The 19834-nt window shown below is 43.2% G+C and overlaps 1 protein-coding gene across 1 annotated transcript; it reads right to left on the bottom strand.

Annotated features, from left to right (window-relative positions):
* Window positions 1–260: 260 nt before the first annotated feature.
* On the bottom strand, window positions 261–18334 carry orc1 (origin recognition complex, subunit 1). Its single transcript, XM_086269765.1, has 17 exons — window positions 18075–18334; window positions 16192–16316; window positions 14969–15141; window positions 14462–14894; window positions 12940–13192; window positions 10584–10646; window positions 10168–10269; window positions 6860–7103; window positions 6676–6782; window positions 6163–6264; window positions 5851–6022; window positions 5467–5574; window positions 3689–3838; window positions 3166–3285; window positions 2899–3068; window positions 2713–2800; window positions 261–1256 (listed from the first exon to the last, which is right to left on the bottom strand). The coding sequence occupies exons 1-17, from the start codon at window positions 18167–18169 to the stop codon at window positions 1062–1064; spliced, it is 2700 nt and encodes an 899-aa protein (XP_086125891.1). The 5' UTR covers window positions 18170–18334; the 3' UTR covers window positions 261–1061.
* Between the last annotated feature and the right edge of the window lie 1500 nt (window positions 18335–19834).

The following is a 19834-nucleotide window of genomic DNA, read 5'->3' as shown; positions in this document are numbered from 1 at the left end:
TTTGTCTTTTTTCAAATTTACACTATCCATACCTAAATGAACAAAAATAAATAAACATTTTTAGTTTCCTGCCTCTTCCTGTACCACTTTTTCCTCAAACTGCTCATAAGCTTCCTCAAACAACCATTAATTAAATTAAAATTTATTAATATAACATCAAATCACAACAACAGTTGCCTCAAAGCTCTTTATCTTGTAAGGTAAAGACCCTACAATAACAGAAAAAAACAACAATCATATGACCCCCTGTCTGCAATGGGAAGGAAAAAGTCCCCTTTAACAGGAAGAAATCAGGCAGTATGTACAAACACTTTATGGTGTCCGTACATACTGCTGGTTCAGGGTAGAGCAGTTCATCTACTAACTGGAAGGTTGATGACTTGATCCCTGACTATTGCGGTCTGCATGCCAAATATCCTTCGTCAAATGAGATTTATTTCTTCTCGAAAACCACATAATATCTTAAATCACATATACCACATAGGTCAAAAACAAAAAATAAACATGTAGGTCACAAAACCTACAGCAGAAGCACAACACTTAAATTCATTTGTTTGTAGCTGCAGATTATTGCCATTAAACAAACATGGGTTTGTGTTAATGAACAACTTGTGTAATGTACAAAATGTGGATATGCTACATAATGATTACCAAAAAAAGTATTCCTTGGTTCATAGAGAAAAGAGTTGTGCTTCAGTGAATCGGCAACATGGTCCACAGTCATGATGGTGATGCGTTTTCCATATTAAACTCTCATCAAACTCTGCTAGCAGAGAAGCGTCTTTAAGTTTCTTTACAGCTTGAGTGTTCCTGATCCCTAAAGTGCAGCTAAAACTCTAAAGAAACTATAATCAAAGAGGTTTTAATATTACTCCAAGAAAGCAACTGAGGGATTAGTAGAATTTTATTGTACATTTAAGACAAACATAAAAAATAAAATCCAGAGACAGAAGAAAATCTTCCAGTAAAATTGGGGACAAAGATTTAAGCTCATAACTAAAATCCGTGGACGAGGGTTCACTTTTCTGTCATTGTTCAGTTTGTGTGAAAGACTCCCCCCTTCAGTCAGCTTTCAAGGCATAAAAGATGTCATCCTGGCTGACGTTGAGTCGGATGTGCTGCAGGACTCCCAGGTGACTCGGTTCCAGCAGCAGCAGCCTGCAGGCTCCCAGACGCTGACAAACAGCCAGACCCTCCGAGACACCGATGGGCCGAAGACCTTCAATCCGACAGAGAGCTTGGTGCTGCACGAACACCTGGCATACAAAACACAAGGGGGCCTGATGTTGCATTTCAAGTTGAGACACAGCACTCCAATTCCACAGTGCAATGTGAAAGTGGACTGTGTTAAAATGACACAATCAGCTACAATTGTTATCTTTATGTGTAGCCTTTTAAGCTTATAACTGTAGAAAATTTGGGCTGCAATTATTGTAGTAACCGAGTTAACTATTGATGTTTGTTGTGTTATCTGTCAATCATCACACATTTTGTTTGAGGGAAAAAAGGTTTATAAGTTGAAACATTCATGGAATTGGCAAACAGGCAAAGAGAGCTAAAGCTGCCTATTACAAGTTTTAAATCCCCATTTTAAAAAAGGTCCTACTTTTAACGATTTCTGTGCTAATATAACCCTAATTAAGAGGATATCAGGTTAGTTAAGTAGCTGAGGGGATTAATTCATTTCAGCAGGTTTAAATTAAATTAACAAGTGCACTAGAAGGGTAACAATGAGAAACCCCAACACAGGGATGGTTTTGCAGGAAGCGGAAACTGAAATTTTTCCCTCCTCATCTTTTCTGACCAGCGTACTACTGGTTGCATGACACCCTCTAGTGGTCCCTATGCTCACTGCCATGGAGCAAGACTGGCCTTTGCCATAGAGAACCAGAACTGGCAGGTACATTGATGCTTTTTACAGAATACAGCAGGCTCATTCTAAACACATGTGACAAACATAAAAAGACTGGAGAATCTGTACAGAAAATTATGCTGCCTGTTACATCGTTCAGCATGACTGATGGGTCATGCTGAGGTGGACCAGTGATGGTCTGGTAAAACACAGGCATGAAGGGATGCACAGACCGCTACAGGATAGGCAACAGCCCTGAGGGCCACTAGGATTTGGGATGAAATCATTGGACCCATTGTCAGACTCTAAAATGAGGCAGTACCAAGGCTTATTTAGAGAGAATATTCAGGAAGTTCCTGGATGATGAAGGAAGTTATTCCAATGCAACATCCTCTGGATATTATGCAAGCATCACTGCCATTGTCACTGAAATCGACACGCATTTCATTCTTTAGGACACTGCAGAGATCTCTCTCATTCACCTCCAGTTAACGACGACTGGAGCTGGGTAAGCTGAAAGCCCAGTGATTTATCATCATAACAGATGAGTTTTGTACATGTGTGATGTACTGTGATAGACTGCACAGAGATAGACAGTACAGACTGTAATCTAAAGAAAAATGTAGGCCTGTGTTTCTGAGCTCATCTAATTCCTCACAGAACATCCAGCTAAACATGATTTCTAGATTATGAATGAATATCTGTATTCATGTTAGATTTAAGGTCTGTGTTTTATTCTTTAAATGTGTATTTATTGAAGCCTTTAAAAAAGTAAATCAACTTATGGATTCGTTTCATATACAGTCTATAGAGGCTTGTTGGTTTTGTTTTAGTAACTTTAGTTGTTTTATATTTCTCACCTGTTGGAAAGTCGCCTCTTCCAATCCCAGCCGCCTAAACTCTGCAATAGCAGCTCTGAGGAAGAGCTGCTCCTGTGTTGACGCACACCTGAAAAAAAACAAACCACATCAGTCACTTCTCCTCACAGCTGCCAATGCACATCTCTACAGCGTGCATTACTAAAGTGACCAAAGGTTTGGTCTCACCTGATGGCAGTGATGTAGGCAGAGGAAAACATCTCATTCAGTGCTTCCATCACGTGACTCATTCCCACCAATCCTGTGGAGGAAGGGTCAGCAGCTGAGTGCTCACAGATCTCCGTTGCCCGCCGACAGATGTCCAAACATCGGCGAGCATCACCGGACAGAGCGGCCACCTGCCAGATATGAGGGACACGGACGTGACTTGACGGTGGGCAGGTGAGTACACAACAGAGCGGGTGAGACTGCATTAAAGACAATCTGGTGGCCAACCTTCCTGGACACCAACTGCAGAGCGTCCTCCTCAAAGGCCTTCAACTTGTTCAGCCTGGACATGATGATCTCCTGCAACTGCTTGAAGCTGTACGGCTGGAATGACATCCTGGTCAAACCCTGGAAGCAGCAATGCAAATGATCAGTGGCTTTTAGTTTATGTTTTTTTCTTACAAGTCATCTGAATGAGATATTTAGTTGTTGTATTAATATTCAGATATTCAAAGGGCTGAAAAGCAAAATAAGTAGGAGAAGAAATGATCTCGAAAAGACAGGAAGTAAAGTGATGTCAAATTGTTTAACACAGTCTTGAATGAGAATTACACAAGTGCATTTCTGTTGCTACTACTTTGTCACAGCTTCAGCTTGTGTCCATGTGAGGGCAGGAACATAAATCAGCCGGTAAATTGCGGCTTTGGCTTCATGCTCAAATCTTTTTACCACACAGCAGTGACCTTTAAACCATCATTCATAGTATTGCTGTCAGGGAATGTAAAGAATAGCAGTGTTTAATCAGTCTCACCAGTCTACTGGCCACTCTGTTGATCATGATTCTCTCGGGCAGATCCATTGTGTTGGCGATGGTCAGCACCACCAGGCGAGCATGACGCCGTGTGGGCCAATCGAACAGGTTGTACATCACGTTCTGCTTCCTCGTCCACAGCAGGTCTAACTAAAGCGGGCCGAAACAAAAAATATAGTACAGGATGGTTATTCTGCTATCACAATTCTTAGTTAAAAGTGACAGACAAGCACACAGGCTCTATACATGGTGTGAGCAGGCACCATTTCCTGAGAAACCTGGGGTTCTGCAACATGTTTAGCAAAAATTATCCATCCATCCTCTTCCCGCTCATCCTTACAGGGGAAAGGGTTACGGGTGGGAGGGGGCTGAAGCCTATCCCAGCTATCATAGGGTGAGAGGCGGGGAACACCCTGGATAGGTCACCAACCTAACACAGGGCTAACACAGAGACAGAACAAACGGTTATCCAGTATGATTTATATTACTAATTAGAGTAATATCGGCCTCTGTGATGAACATATCCCAACCAGACATGAACTTGTTAAAACTAAATAGACTATATTTCCAAATATGGGTCAGACATTGTGGTTGGACGACAAAGTCCGGTTTATAGACTCGGGTCTGTTTTATCCCAAAGATGTTCTATATAGCTGAGTGGAGACTCTGTGTAGGCCAGTCCAGTTCTACCGCACCAAACCTGCTCATGCAGGTCTTTATAGATCTTGCTTTGTGCAGTGGTGTGCAGGAAGGAGCCACCCCCAAACTGTTCCAACGTAGTTGGGAGCATGAAATCGTTCAAAATGTCTCGTTCTGCTGAAGCATTAAGAGTTCCTTTCTCTGGAACTACAAACATGCATGATTTGTTCCTCCAGGAAACACGTCTTCTCTGCTCTACAGTCCAGTGCTGACATGCTTTACACCTCTGCGTTCATTGCTTTGCAGTGTGCTTCATGATTTAACGATTGTATGCAGCTGCATGGGTTTCAATGGAAAGCTGTCTACACACAGTTCTCGAGCTAATCTGAGTTTAGAGGTCTATAGCGACTGACTCTACAGAGCGTTGCTGACCTCTGGACACCACGCAACTCAGCCTTCGCTGACCCTACTTAGTGATTTTATGTGGCTTTCCACTTTGTGCCTGAGTTGTCATAACACCACAAACAGCTGATTGTGGAATATTTAATATCAAGGAAACTTCACGACTGTACTTGATGTGCAGATGGCATCGTATCACAGTATGAAATTCATAGCTCCTGAGAGCAACCTACATTTCTTGGACTATTAGGCAGAATACCAGTTACCTTGTGATAAATGGTGAACAAGGGAATGTGAAGTCAGGGGCTTTGCTCACAGAATATAATTTAAGAATGCTGAACTTGTTCTCACGCCGCACGGTGGCATGGTGGTTAGCACTGTTAGCACCTCACAGGGAGAAGGTCCTGAGTCGACTTTCTGTGTGGAGTTTGCATGTTCCTCATGTGTCTCTGTGGGTTCTCTCCGGGTACTCCGGCTTCCTCCACAGTCCACAGACATGCGGTTACTAGGGTTGGGTTAATTGGTGACTCTAAATTGCCCATATTTGTCAATGTACGTGCACATAGTTATCTATCTCTGTGTTAGCACTGTGGCACACTGTTGATATACTGAGGGTGTCCCCTGCCTTTTGCTCTATTGTAGCTGGGATAAGCTCCGGGCCCCCATGACTATGATAAGGATAAGCGGAAAAAATTTCCTCTTTAAAAGAAAAAAAAAAAAAAAAAAAAAATTGTTCTTACTTCATCCACGAGCATCACAATAGTCTCCTTCCTGGGCGCTAGGTTGCTGAATCTCTTTTCCAGCAGAACTGCTGCGTGGTCAGGTGTGGCTTTCTGACCAGTCAGTTTCTGCAGGGATGAGATAAATAAATGAGACGTTACTACGGCAGGTCAGCAGATAGCCCATGTGTCATTGGCCAGCACAATGAACCCCGAGCTGCCCCCATGCATTAATCACAAGTCTGTGAATGTTGGATAAAAGCACATAGGGATAGATAGCACTGTACACACACACACACACACACACACACACACACTCTGAAGAGTAAGTTGGTGAAGTGATAAAGCAAAATGATTATTACTTGACTAAAGCCTGCAGCGGCTGTGAAAAAGCTTCATTCCCACCTGTAGGATTTGGACGTAGGCCTGGTGTGGGTCTGTCATTTTCATCCCATTGATCTCGATGAAGTGGAATGAAGGGATTTCGTCCATGTCAGCTGCGTGCTGCAGACAGCGAATCACCTCATGAACTGTCGCTGTCTTTCCAGTTCCTGGCACACCAGAGATGTACATGCACCTGTAATAAAACAAAATCCCACAGTTTTTCAAAAAAAGACAAAACAAACAAACAAAAAAAAAAAACAACAGCCTCGAGACACGTAGACCCTGAAGTGTGCAGATGCGACTCCAGTAAGACTGCTAAAAGCTTTCTCTCACCCTCCTGTGTTGTCAATGATCTTGCTTTCCACAAAGCTGTAGATGTCCTGAAACTCCTGCTCCCTGCAGGGCAGAGACTCTGGCACCGATGACACATGCAGCCTGATAAAAGAGGAAGAACTCATTATAATACAACAGTTTCAATTTCAGTCGATCCGCAAGGAAACGTTTACTGCACCAACTCTCCATCTTCTACTTCGTGACTGCAACGTGCTTTACTACAGCCCTCTTTCACACATATGCGACTAAAAGGTCAGCTGCAGACACAATAACACAGTTGTTCCTGTTTGACTTTCAAGGACACTCAAAGTCCACCTGACGGGTGCATGCATTGTTGCTGCACTGTGGTTGCGGTTCAAAGAAAAGAAGAAAAGAAAAAAGGTCCACGGCTGTATCTTTATCATACAACATGGATACGCATGAAGCGTCATGCTCACCATCCGATGTGTCTGCACCGCAACAAAGAAAGTTTAGTTTTCTGAGTCCTTTCACTTGTGTCTACCGTGAGCTCACCTGGCTCTGGCTTCCTCCAGGATGTTAGCCGGCTGTTGGGTCTGCAGGGACCTGATGGGGATGCTGGGCGTGGCGTGACGGGGGGTTTTGGGCGTTCCCGGCGAGATCTGTAGAAATAGGAGAGAGACGGTGAGAAAGTGGTGATCTCATGTCTGAATATCAGTGTGCGTCTGGTCTTCATCACCTTCTTTGCAGGAGTTCTTCGTTGTGTTCTCGCTGAGGAGTAAGATTTCCTTTTTGAACGAGAATTGCCAGAACCCGTTGCAACATATCGGAACTTCTTCGCTGACACTTGATCATCAATATTCGGCCCATCCTCATCTTGACCCTCCTCTTCGCTGCTGCTCAGCAAGTCATTCTTAGATGGAACAAACTCATCCTCTTCCTCTCCGGATGAGTTTAGGTCCTGATCGTTTTCCAGAAGATTCCTGATGGAACACATAACAGACACCCTTAAGATTTACGAGTCCTTTTTCACTTTGTTAATGTTTGATTCTGGTGGTGCTACGAAGCCAAAACACAGACTACATAAGACTGACACAAGTTAAAAAAATAAAACAACAGAAAGGGTGTGAACGATAAAATGATCATTTGAAACAAATCGTGTTAATTCAAGCTTCAAGCAGCAGTAATGGTGCCCTCACACCTTTAATCCAGGTATTTCTTATTGCTTGAAATGTTTTAAGGCCTGGAAGCTTACTGGCCCTTATAAATAAATTATGCACACTGTGTGGTTTCAAACAACGCTCACTAATTATACTTAATTTTGCTCCACATATTCATGCGTGACTTTATGATGTAGCAATCACTGGACAAGAGGTGGGGTACACCCTGCACAGGTCGGCAGCCTGATGCACAAAGACAATCCTTCACTTTCACATTCACACTTATGCATAATTTAGATGTAATTAACTTCAGAGGAAGCCGGTGTACCTGGAGAGAACATGCAAACTCCACACAGAAAGGCCTCGACTAGTTGGTTGAGTCAAACTCAGAACGTTCAACTTTCCATTCAATTCAGGTTTATTTATACGCATGATCTGATATCGTCGTGTTGGTGTTGTTCCCAGATCAACATAGCAAGTGACCAATCAGAACGTTGTGACGTCATACTTTTGCGACTTCGGGAAAAACCGCCGTAAAACAAAAAACTGTACTGCGAGAAACCGCCTCTGTCCGCCGATCAACGGATCCTGACCCTGACCCTTTAATAAACGCTAAGCAGAATTGATATTGTCCTTGGAACATTGGAATTTCATAAATGCACGAATGGCTTGGCGCGCCGAAGAATAACGCCACAACAATGTGATTGGTCACTTGCAATGTTGTTCCAGGAACAACACCCACACGACGATATCAGATCATCCTTATTTATACAGCCTAATGCTCTTCTACCTTTAAATATCCTAGGAACCCCAAGTAAGCCTGAAGTCCAAGAGAGAAGTGCTCTAATGGGCTGATATGGTACTTTAAGGTCATTAAGATAAGATGGGGCCTGACTATTCAAGGCCTTGCATGTGAGGAGAAACAGTGCTAACCATCACGCTGCACACACACGGACACAAACAAATTCGCCATCAGAAAGTCAATGGCAAACTATAAGCCAGTTGCACAAGTTGCCATTAAGTGTGGGATTTACCAGTGAGATGCTCTGTCATTGCTGCCGTTTCGCAAAGACCTGAACCGCCTCAGCCGAATCAAGACTAGCTAAGGATACCGACTACGAAATGGAGCAATCGTCAGCACCTCCGCCACATGGATGACACCGAGCTGTATGCCAAGAGTGAATGACACATCAGTTAACCGATCCACACCAGTGGATACTACACCAACAACACTGGAGTGTAGTCACATGGTAACAAGGATAGGGAAGGCAGTCAGAACTACCAGAAGGCAACATTGCAGACAGCTAAAAGTACCTTGGAATACCACAGGCAAATGGGAAGCACGAAAGGGCCGCTAGGAAAGCTGCAACCAAGAACAAGATCCGGGCAATTAACATCTATGCCCTGCCAGTCACAAGATATCCTGCTGAGATAATAAGCTGGCAAAAGAAGGAGACAGAAGCCACTGACAACAAGACAAGAAAGCTCCTTGTCATCCATGGAGGGTTTCACCCAAACTCCAGCATCCTGAGAATGTGTGCTAAGTGAAAGGAACGAGGGTGAGTACTAGTGGGTGTCAGAACCAACAACCAGGATGAAACAAACATCCGTGATCATCAAGAAGATGATGTGTGCATTATGAATACCTCAGGCAGCAGAAACTTGAGAAAGAACAGGACCCTGCACGGTATGTACCACTGGCAAATAGAGGAGGTGGCTGACATCCAGAAATCCTACCAGTGGCTGGACAAAGCTGGACTGAAAGACAGCACAGAGGCACTAATCATGGCAGCACAAGAACAAGCTCTGAGCACAAGATCCATAGAGGCTGGGGTCTATCACACCAGGCAAGACCCCAGGTGCAGGCTGTGTAAAGATGCCCCAGAGACAATCCAGCACATAACAGCAGGGTGCAAGATGCTAGCAGGCAAGGCATACATGGAACGCCATAACAAGTCGCCGGCATAGCGTACAGGAACATCTGTGCCGTGCCGAGTGTGGCCTGGAATATATGCCCCTAGGGTGGCTGAGAATGACCGAGCTAAGATCCTGTGGGTCTTGTAGACACAGATGGACAAACTGGTGATGGCTAACCAACCGATCATACTAGTGCTGAATAAGTAGAGGAAGAAGGCTGTGGTGATAGATCCAACTGTGCCAAGCAACATCAGAAAGAAGGAACAGGAGAAGCTGGAGAAATACCTAGAGCTAACAGGGGAGCTAAAGAAGATATGGAAGAAAGCAACTATGGTCCCCGTGGTAAGTGGTGCACTTGGGACAGTGAAGCTTCCCCCAAACCAGCCAAGTGGCTCCAGCAGATTCCAGGAATGACATCCAAGATCTTTGTCCAGAAGAGCGTGATCCTAGGAATAGCAAAGGTACTGCACAGGATCTCAAGCTCTTAGGCCTCTGGCAGAGGACAATAATAATAATAATAATAATAATAATAATAATAATAATAATAATGGATTGCATTTATATAGCGCTTTTCGAGACCCTCAAAGCACTTTACAATGCCACTATTCATTCACTCTCACATTCATACACTGGTGGAGGCAGCTACAGTTGTAGCCACAGCTGCCCCGGGGCAGACTGACAGAAGCGAGGCTGCCATATCGCGCCATCGGCCCCTCTGGCCACCACCAGTAGGCGGTAGGTGAAGTGTCTTGCCCAAGGACACAACGACCGAGACTGTCCGAGCCGGGGCTCGAACCGGCAACCTTCCGATTACAAGACGAACTGCCAACTCTTGAGCCACGATCCAAGTTTCAAGACTGCCTGCAGGGTCGTTTTGCATAACTGCACATACAAACAGGCACATGCATGCACTCTTTCACACCACTATGTAAAAATAAGAGAGATCCCATGGATCCACTTTTGCACTCACAGCTGTTTCTTGATGCGTGATGACACCACCATGGCCGACTTCCTCTTAGAGCTCCTCGGTGTTTCAGTGACCATTGGAGACTTTTCATTCTCCACCTCCGCTCTACACACACAACACATGGACGGGTATAAGAGGAACAGCCTGTAGTTTTTGGTTTAGTCTACATAAGGAAAACCACATCTTAAATTCAAAGCATATATCAAATGCACAGTGTGTGTGACTTGTATGTGAATATGAATGTTAGTCAGGTGAACCTGGTTGATACTTCTCAGAGGAAAGTAGAACTGGATACAAACTGTAGCAAACCAAACATGTTGAAACAACAAGGATAAAAAGGTCACGTTAGCATCACGCGGTGCTGTCTGTGTGCAGAGTGAAAGATTATGAAGGGTAAATGTATGGATGAGTGTACTCACAGAACACTGAGGACTGGCTCTTTAATGGTTTTCAGCTCTTTCTTTTGTGACACAGTTGTAGCTCTGTTTGAAAACACACAGGACTTGTTACAACATTTGAAAATCTCTCTAGACACTGAAAGGCTAATCACTTTAATATAGCTATCCAAACCTACATGGCTAATAACTGGTTGGGCCCCCCTTAGCAGCAACAACTGCAATTAAGCATTTGTGATAACTGGTAGTGAAGCACTGTGGAGGATTCTGACCCACTCATCTTTGCAAAATTGTTATAATTCAGCCACATTGGAGGGTTTTCCAGCATGAAACACCCTTTTAAGGTCATGCCATTCAAAGGTGGACTTTGGATCATTGTCCTGCTGCAGACCTGAGGTGTGCTTCAGCTTGAGGTCACAAACAGATGGCTGGACTTTGTCCTTCAGGGTGTTTTGGCAGACAGCAGCATTCATGGTTCATTTACCACAGCAAGTCTTCCAGGTCCTGACCTGCCCCAGACCATCACACTACCACCATCACATCCAGCTGTTAGTATGATCTTCCTTTTCTGAAATGCTGTTACTATCATGAGATGTAATGTGAAACACACCTTCCAAAAAGTTCAACTTTTGTCTCTTCATCCACACAATATTTCGCACCAACTTTTAGGATATTCTTGCCATGCCGGCCATTTCTTGCCTAGTCTCTTTCTTATGGTAGAGTCACCATAAGAAGGGGAGGGGGTCACTTTTCCCCACACAGGGCTATGTAGGTTTGGATCCCCCCCTTTTAATAATAAACACCTTTATTTAGTAAGTGCATGTTTGTTGTCTTTGTCAAATGTTTCAGAGCATCAAACAACAACAAATACTAAAGTGTGACAAACATAAAAAAGAGGATATCAGTAAGTAGGGATGGGTATCGTTTAGGTTTTATCTGATACCGGTGCCAAATTGGTACTTTTGAAACGGTGCCGGTGCTCAAACGGTGCTCGAACCGGTGCTTAAAGAATGGAGAACACAAAATTGGTCCAAAAACCTCTCATATTCAGCTGGTTTTTTGTAAAAAGATAACAATGTTAGCCTTTTCTGCAGCTATGGGGCATATATGGTATCACTCTTAGCTGGAAGCAGTGCTTAAACAATGGAAAAAACACAAACTTTGTCCTAAACCTCTCATGTTTAACTGTTTTCCACTTTTTCTTTGGTCATTTTAGCCTTTTTGGCCAGGGTGAAGGGAGTATCTGCCATCAAACAAGAAGACAGCCGCATGTAGCTATGATGATGTTTGCTAGTTCACCTTACATGCATTAATGTAATAACGTGGTTAGCCTACTCAACGTAAATTACACACGAACAACATTAAGCTACTCACGCAGAGAAGAACGGCTGCTGCTGCCGTCAAATACGGCGCATTTCTCGGCTTTTAAAAAAAACGCTATGCGTCGCCAGGTGTTTCATCGGATTTGAGGTGTTACCTCCTTTGACAGTATCACAGTATCAGCTTAAAGCACTTGTTGCAGGCTGCTGAGTTTGCATATTTTGCTGTGAAGTACAGCCAGACTTTTGACCGCTTCGCCTTGGACATTTTTAATCTGTAGCTCTGCTCTAACAGAACGGACGTACCTGGCCCCGCCTACTATCCTCGGAAACATAAAATGATTGGCTAGAAGTGTATCACAGCTCAGGAAAAAAAAGCACCGAAATAAAGCACCGAAATGTGCGCTGCTTTTCGGTCTGGTTACTACCGTTTATGTCAGAACCGGTGCCATCATGGCACTGGACACCGGTACCCATCCCTATCAGTAAGGGGGCAAACGCTTTTTCACACCACTGTATACTCTCCTTGGAGTGGCATCGCTTATCCTCTGTGTCCTAACCAAGATCTTTGTTGAACCAGTCACCATTTCATCACCTCCCAAGGACTGAAAGTGGCACCAGTGTGCTTGGTTTTATACCAGTTATCTCAGGTTTTAAACCAATAACCTAATTATGCTCACATTCCTTTGAACTGTTGTACCTGTTTTGACCTGTATAAAAATCAGGCTCCACCTCCTGAGCTACAACAACCCCTTCCACTACAAGTGTGTATGTTTACATCGAGTTTAAGTCATTTAAAAAAACTAAATATAGAAGCTTTCTTGTTTCAGCCGGTTTATCTTTGCGTTTGAAAAGTTTAAAACAAGCAAAATCTAAACGGACCTTAAGCTGAAAGTAGGAAGCTGTGAGTGTCAATGAAAATCTCTTAATTTTTCAATCTTAACTTGAAAATCCCTAAACCTAACTTAGAGTTTCTACTGCATATTGTAAACTGTGTGACGGTTGAATTTACATAATTAAATGACTGGCTTTCAGTGTGTTGTGTGCGAGACGGCGCTGACCTTGTGGAGTCATCCTTGGCTGGTGACAGAGGGCTATCCGAATCAGAGAGTTTGTTGAGGAAGACAGATGAGGGGACACCACACCGAGCACCGGTGGGTCTGTGGGCCTTCATCAGGGGTGTGAGGCTGTGGGTGACGGGCAGAGGATGAGCGGCAGAGGGAGGAAGCCTGCGAGTCAGTGTCACCTTTGATTCCAACTCTTCATTTAGCAGCTGACTCAGGACTTCTTCACCTGTCACTGACTTGTCTGGACCTGACAGGACAAAGATGGACAACAGAGTTTTATTCACTTAATGCAGTTTTATTTATATAGTGCCAAATCACAACAGCCGCTTCAAGGCGCTTCATATTGTAAGGTATTGGCCCCAAAACTTGGGATTCTGTTTACAATGTCAATAAATAAGAAAATGCAATGAATTGCAAATCTCTAACCCATATTTTATTCACAATTGAACAAATCAAAGGGCTAAAAAAGTGCTTTTAAATACATCTAAAATGAACATCGACTGCAGCAGGATTGGATTAAAAAGCTCAGAGACGTAAAGATGGGCATTGTCACTAAATCTGCAAATACGTCTACAAATTGTGGAAGAAATTCAGAAAAACGTTTCTCAACATAAAAGCCAAGACTTTGAATATCTTATCATCAAGGACACGGCCGAAAATCAGTCTTGGATTCCTGTAATCTGTGGGCTTTCAAACTTCACAGGACTCAGATCTGTCATGGAAATCATTGCGTGGGCTAGGAAGCTTCTAGAAAGCTTCTTCGTGAACATGATCCAGAAACACTTCGTCTTCTTTGGGTCGTAGGTGATTTAAAATGGACTGAGACAAAGTTGAAAACTGTTGCTTGGTCAAATAAATTGAAACTAGAAATTTGGGAGACAAGAATGCTGCATCGTCGGGACAAAAAGGAAGAGGGGCCATCAGTGAGTCTAAATCTCTGATAATATGGAGGTACATTAGTATTTATGGAACTGACTTGCACACCTGGAAAGGCACCGAAAATGCTGAAAGGCATCTACGGGGTTTAGAGAAATTTGCTCCTGTCAAACACATATTGGTTTTGTAGAAGGGTCCAGGGGCTGAACTGGCCTGGTCCAGGCCATTGGCCAATTGAAAACATTTACTGGATCATGAAACTATAAATATGACAATGATCCAGTTCTGCTGAGGAGCTAGAATCCTATATAAGATAAGAAGCGAGAAAATTCCTTTCTGGAAAAAGAAAAGAAGAAGAAGGTGGTATGCTACACAGTGACAAATATGGTCCAGGTGCTGGTGCCATCCAGAAATAACCTTTCTTCTTAATTTGACTTTTTTTGTTCTTAAAATCGTACATTTTCTCAGGTATTCTATGCTCGATTGTGAATAACAAATGGATTTATGCAGACTTGCAAATTCTTGCATTCTGGTTTTAATCAAACTTCACGACTTTTGGTATTAGAGATATATAAAAAGCCCTGTTGTTCTCTGGTACGACAAAGTGGTTGCATTTTAAAATCCTTGTGCGAACACTCACTGCTAAGCTCCAGTCTCTTTCGGACACCAGGCGTCCTGGCCGTGGCATTCCTCCTCTTGGCACTGAGGCATTTTGACGCTGACAGTTTAGTGGCCGAGTGAAGTGACTCAGCCTCGACATTGGCAGGTGTACCTACACTGCTGCAGCCAACTTCCCCTAATGACGCCTTCTGCATTATGGCGTGGTCCGGTGTGGGTAGGACACGCCGAGAGGGTCCTCTGGGGGTGGCTGCAGACTGGGAGCAAGAAGGTGATATCGGGAGGGAGGGTTTAAGACAGGAAGGAGGTGAAGAAGCAGGTGCTGGCTCAGCGGGAGACTCCATCACGGTCGAGTTCACCACCCCGAAGACCTTGGAGTCCCAGGACAACTTCACGTACAGGGTATCTTTGTCAGAGGAGTCAGGGAACGGGTCATTGCTGTCGAGGTGCTTCACCTTGGAGATAAAGGAAGGAAATTAAACATTTTCGCATTTGACTTTAAAGCATTTGTGATTTAAATGAAGCTCACCTTCACAGGCCTGAGGATGGACTCGACGTTGACCTCATTATCACAATTACGACATTCATAGTAGAAGATCTCCTGCGGATGAGGCTCTCTGCCAAGCAATTTCAGTTTGTTGACAGGCAATTCAGACACACGCATGAACCACTGAACTACTGCCTTCATCTGTTGCCCATTCTCTGGAAGAGACAGGCACAAGACAAAGAAAGTCAGTGTCTCAAAGTGGAACAGAGTAAATATCAAGTTAGGCCATTTGAGATTAGTCTCGAGTTGTTTTAGTCCAACTGAAGTCCAAGAAAGTCAAGTCGCGTTCTAAATTATTCTAAATCCATTACTATTTGAAACAAGACCATTTCAAGTGTCCACTAATATGATCTCAGACTTAAGATAGCCAAGAGACATTCAATGATTGATAGTGTTGGACTTGATTGCTCAGGGCTCGCAAAATTGCTAGCCCGACGTCCCGGAGCTAGCGATATCTCCGGTCGGACGACCAAAATCTATCTCAGCCCCGCCCGTCGGGTTATCATGTAGCATGTAGCCCGACGGGCGGGCTACATGCTACATGATAACCCAACGGGCGGGCTACATAATCAGCAAGATCACATTCAGGCACAAAGACATTTAAAAACACATAAAACTATAAAACAGTACTTAAACAATTTACAGAGCTTTTTATTAATAACAATTTTACAAAATAGCAGAAACATATTTTCCTTACCTAATCATTATCAATAAAGTATTCAACAAATACACAGCCATGTGACAGCAGCAAAGTAAACCGAGGAAAATAGGTTTCACTCATACACTGAAGAAATGTACAAATATCTCAGCCCCGCTATCATATAGCCCGACGGGCGGGGCTGAGATAGATTTTGGTCGTCCGACCGGAGATATCGCTAGCTCCGGGACGTCGGGCTAGTGATTTTGCGAGCCCTGATTGCTCCTTGGGTTATTCAAGTCTAAAATAATGTATCATCGTTTAAGGCAAGTCCAGCTCAGGACTCAAGTTGCCAAAGTCGATGTCAATTCATAAAAACAATTAATTAATTTTAAAAAGCTGTTTGTCAAACTTGAGACACGTCCATGTCAGCTTGAGGGTCAGAACCAAATCTGTCTTGAGTTAAGTCCCAAATCAGAGCCTAAGTTATTTGTCATCAGTTGAGAAAAGTACACGTCAGGTCCTTGGTTAGCTGAGCCAGCTCCAAGCTTGTGTGAATACGACTCACCATCACCATACAGCCTGGTAACTTTGGCCACATATGGGTTGTCTTCATCATACCCCTCTATGAGGATGTGTTGGCCTGTGTTGATGATGATTTTTGAGAGACCCTCCACACTGATCGCAAAAGAGCTGAAACAAACGGGAGAAAAGAAACAATCAAAAACTACCGATTATGGGAGCAAGAACTGGAATCTCAAAATACAGCCAGATTGATCAATGGTGTCAAAACGCCTTTGTCATCTAGCAGATATTTGATTTCTGGTTTAGGGTTAAAATTTCAAAACGGGTCATTTCAAACGTCTTGATGCATTCTCAGTCATCCAGGAAAGTAAATCTCCAAAAGTTGATTCTGTTCATCTGGACGTAGCGTTTTGTTGGAGAAACGTTTCGTCACTCATCCAAGTGACTTCTTCCGTCTCAGCTGACTGCAGGTTTCCCCAATCTTATAAAGATTGCGCCAAAAATTGGTCCACCCCAAGGATCGGGTCCCCGACACAAACAGAGTAACATAGTGTACGCTGTTAAGTGCCAGGAGGATTGCCAGGATTTATACATCAGGGAAACCAAACAACCTCTGGCGAAGTGGATGGCACAACACAGAAGAGCTACCTCGTCAGGCCAGGACTCTGCGGTCTATTTACACCTACAGGCTAGTGGACACTCTTTCAATGATGAGGATGTACACATCCTGGACAGGGAGGAACACTGGTGTGAGCAGGGAGTCAAGGAGGCCATTTACGTGAAAAGGGAAAGACCATCTCTGAATCGAGGAGGGGGCCTAAGGTTACATCTTTCACCATCTTACAATGCTGTGATCGCAGCCATTCCCCAACTCTCTGTGAATGGTACTCATGGCCATTGATCAGTGGTCTTTGACCAGTGGGTTTTGGTCAGTGGTTGTTGATCAATGGTAATGAGAATTTGCATAATTATGATTAAGGAACTGACCTCCCAATCCATTGTTCCTTCAATGGGCTGGTTTCAGTCATTATGCAAATGTACTGTTTATAAGATTGGGGAAACCTGCAGTCAGCTGAGACGGAAGAAGTCACTTGGATGAGTGACGAAACGTTTCTCCAACAAAACGCTACGTCCAGATGAACAGAATCAACTTTTGGAGGGTCATTTCAAAGCACCAAAACATAACTAACAAACTTCTGAAAATACACTTTAACAGTTCTTCTAGATTTCTATGGGAAGAAGGGTAGAGTACTTCCATCTGGTCACAACACCGGTGTGGATTTAAAGTCCACAAACAGTAAAAAACACACAGTACCGTAAAGCCAATGTGGCACACATTCCACGAGGCGTCATCAACCCATCACTAAAACTGTGCCCCCCTCCAGGCAAACAGTAACATGGTAGACTGCATTAAAACTGACTCCACCCATGAGCCCAGATTAGAGCTGTGATGTCCACAACACAGTTACCATCTTTGTACCTGGGAGAGTTCAATGCTGTGGACAAACTGCTAGCAACAAGTCAATAAAACAAACTATGGCAGTAAATTATATGTTAACTTTGTATGAGTGTCGACTTTGGTAACTTTGACATTTTTGTAACCACATCAAAGGCAAAGGCCGACAACATAAAGTGAAGAATAAGATCAAGGAGCGCTAGACTTTCCCTTCTTTAAAATAAACAGACAATTGTTGCCCCCAGCCCCAGGGATCGAGGGCTAGGGACAACAAAAGAGCACAATCACGCGGCCCACCACTGCCTTAAATGATTATCACATAGTTGTTGCTTGATAGTTTGTCATTCTACTTAATTCATCCGCAGGACTCTTATCTCCCTTAATTATTCCAACAGAAACATTTTTAACCATCACACTGAAAAGACGGAGCATAAAAAGCCATTTTTTAAGGTGGAAAAATAATTACTCACTCATAGTCGTGGGTTTTTAGCCTCCTGTTGAAGCTTCGTGCCCTTCCACTCCACTCATATACTCGTCTGATTTTCATTCGAGTGAAATATTTCATCCTGTTTCGTCTCTTTCAGCTCACACAGAGGACAAAATCACAACAACAAAAAACAAAGTAACCTTCTCCCCACCGCGAAGCCGATCTGCCCGATTCTCTGATTTAATCTACTGAAAATACAATACAGGACAGCAACGAGATTTCGCGCGAAAAATGCGTAGTTTCCGGTTTTCTTTTTCGTGTCTTGAGGATCCAACACTGGCGTCATGCTGCCCCCTGCTGATTACTCCAGCCCTTCGGGGTTGCGTCAGGACACCAGGCATGAACTTTCTGTAACTTTCTGCTTTGCTCTTCATTTGCTCTTCAAATGTCCTGGTAAATTCATGCCTGAACATTTTCTGGGTTTTTTTGTTTTGTTTTTTTACGGAAGTTCACTAAATGGCAAAACGGACAATTGTGTAGATTTGCAGTATACTTTGTCCTAAATGAACACTTTACAGTATAAAGTGACTTAAGACAAGATTTGTTGACTGTTAAGTAGTGCCATGTGAATAAAACTGAACAGATCTAAAGAAGGTGTTTATTAGAACAGGACAGATGGGTGACTGCAGTCCTCTGAGCACAAGGCTGACAGGACTTCCCCCCATATAATGAATAAATAAAACATAAAAATAAAAATGTAATTAAGACAGATTACTATACCAAACCTACAGATAAAAATGTGTTTACTGGGTTTGTTTTGTCAGCTCTAGCTTTTCAAAGACAATGAGGACCAAAGTACAATTAGAAGTGCTTGTTCTGATGAACACTTCATGGTTCAGAATCATCTTCAATGCACAACTTTTTCTATGCTGTGCTCAAGGTGCTCTCAGCTGTTTAACCCGACATATTTATAATTTAATCACATTAGGTCAACAGTGTCACAAAACAAGCCGCATACTTGAAATAACCTGGTCAGCATTACATAAATCACATTTTCAACAAAAGTTAGAAACGTTTAGTTAATATTTTGAGACAGACGCTTCACTCTATGTGCTATAACATAGACATAATAGTAAATGTGTGAGTCTTTACATTGTAGATTCTCACTGAAGGTATTAAAACCGTGAATGAATACGTATCGAATTATGTAGTAAACAAAAAGTGTGAAATAACTCAAAACATGTTTTATATTTTATATTTGTTATATTTAGATTCTTCAAAATAGCTACCCTTTGCTTTGATTACTGCTTTACACACTCTTGGAATTGTCTGGATGAGCTTCATGAGGTAGTCACCTGAAATTTTTTTCCAACAGTCTTGGAGGAGTTCACAGAGATGCTGAGCACTTGTTGGCCCCTTTCCCTTCACTCTGCCATCTCATCCCAAAACATCTCGATTGGGTTTAGGTCAGGTGACTGAGGAGGTCAGGCCATCTGGCGCAGCACTCCATCACTTTAATTCTTGGTCTAATAGCCCTTACACAGCGTGGAGGTGTGTTTGGGGTCATTGTCCTGTTGAAAAATAAATAATGGTCCAACTAAACGCAAACCGGATGGGATGGCATGTCGCTGCAGGATGCTGCGTTAGCTCTGGTTCAGTGTCTTTTCAGTTTTGAATAAATCCTCAACAGTGTTGCTAGCACCCCCCGCGACCCTGAAAAGGACAAGCGGAAGCGAATGGATGGATGAAATTGAGTGTCGTTTTTTCTTTGTGTGTGTGTCATTTTTGTCCACACGCCATACC

This window comes from Aulonocara sp. 'chitande type north' Nkhata Bay, linkage group LG17 (assembly GCF_057382095.1).
Source record: "Aulonocara sp. 'chitande type north' Nkhata Bay isolate Kocher_YH1m ecotype deep benthic linkage group LG17, A_spYH_male_GT1.1, whole genome shotgun sequence".
Classification (NCBI taxonomy): Eukaryota; Metazoa; Chordata; class Actinopteri; order Cichliformes; family Cichlidae; genus Aulonocara; species Aulonocara sp. 'chitande type north' Nkhata Bay.
This window is presented reverse-complemented; position numbering and strand designations above follow the sequence as displayed.

Coding starts and splice junctions, on each gene's coding strand:
- orc1 (XM_086269765.1), bottom strand. CDS start 18,169: ATGAAATATTTCACTCGAATGAAAATCAGACGAGTATATGAGTGGAGT. Junction 5,575..5,850: donor CCTACGTCCAAATCCTACAG/GTGGGAATGAAG, acceptor TCATCCCTGCAG/AAACTGACTGGTCAGAAAGC. Junction 3,069..3,165: donor TGCAGTTGGTGTCCAGGAAG/GTTGGCCACCAG, acceptor CATATCTGGCAG/GTGGCCGCTCTGTCCGGTGA.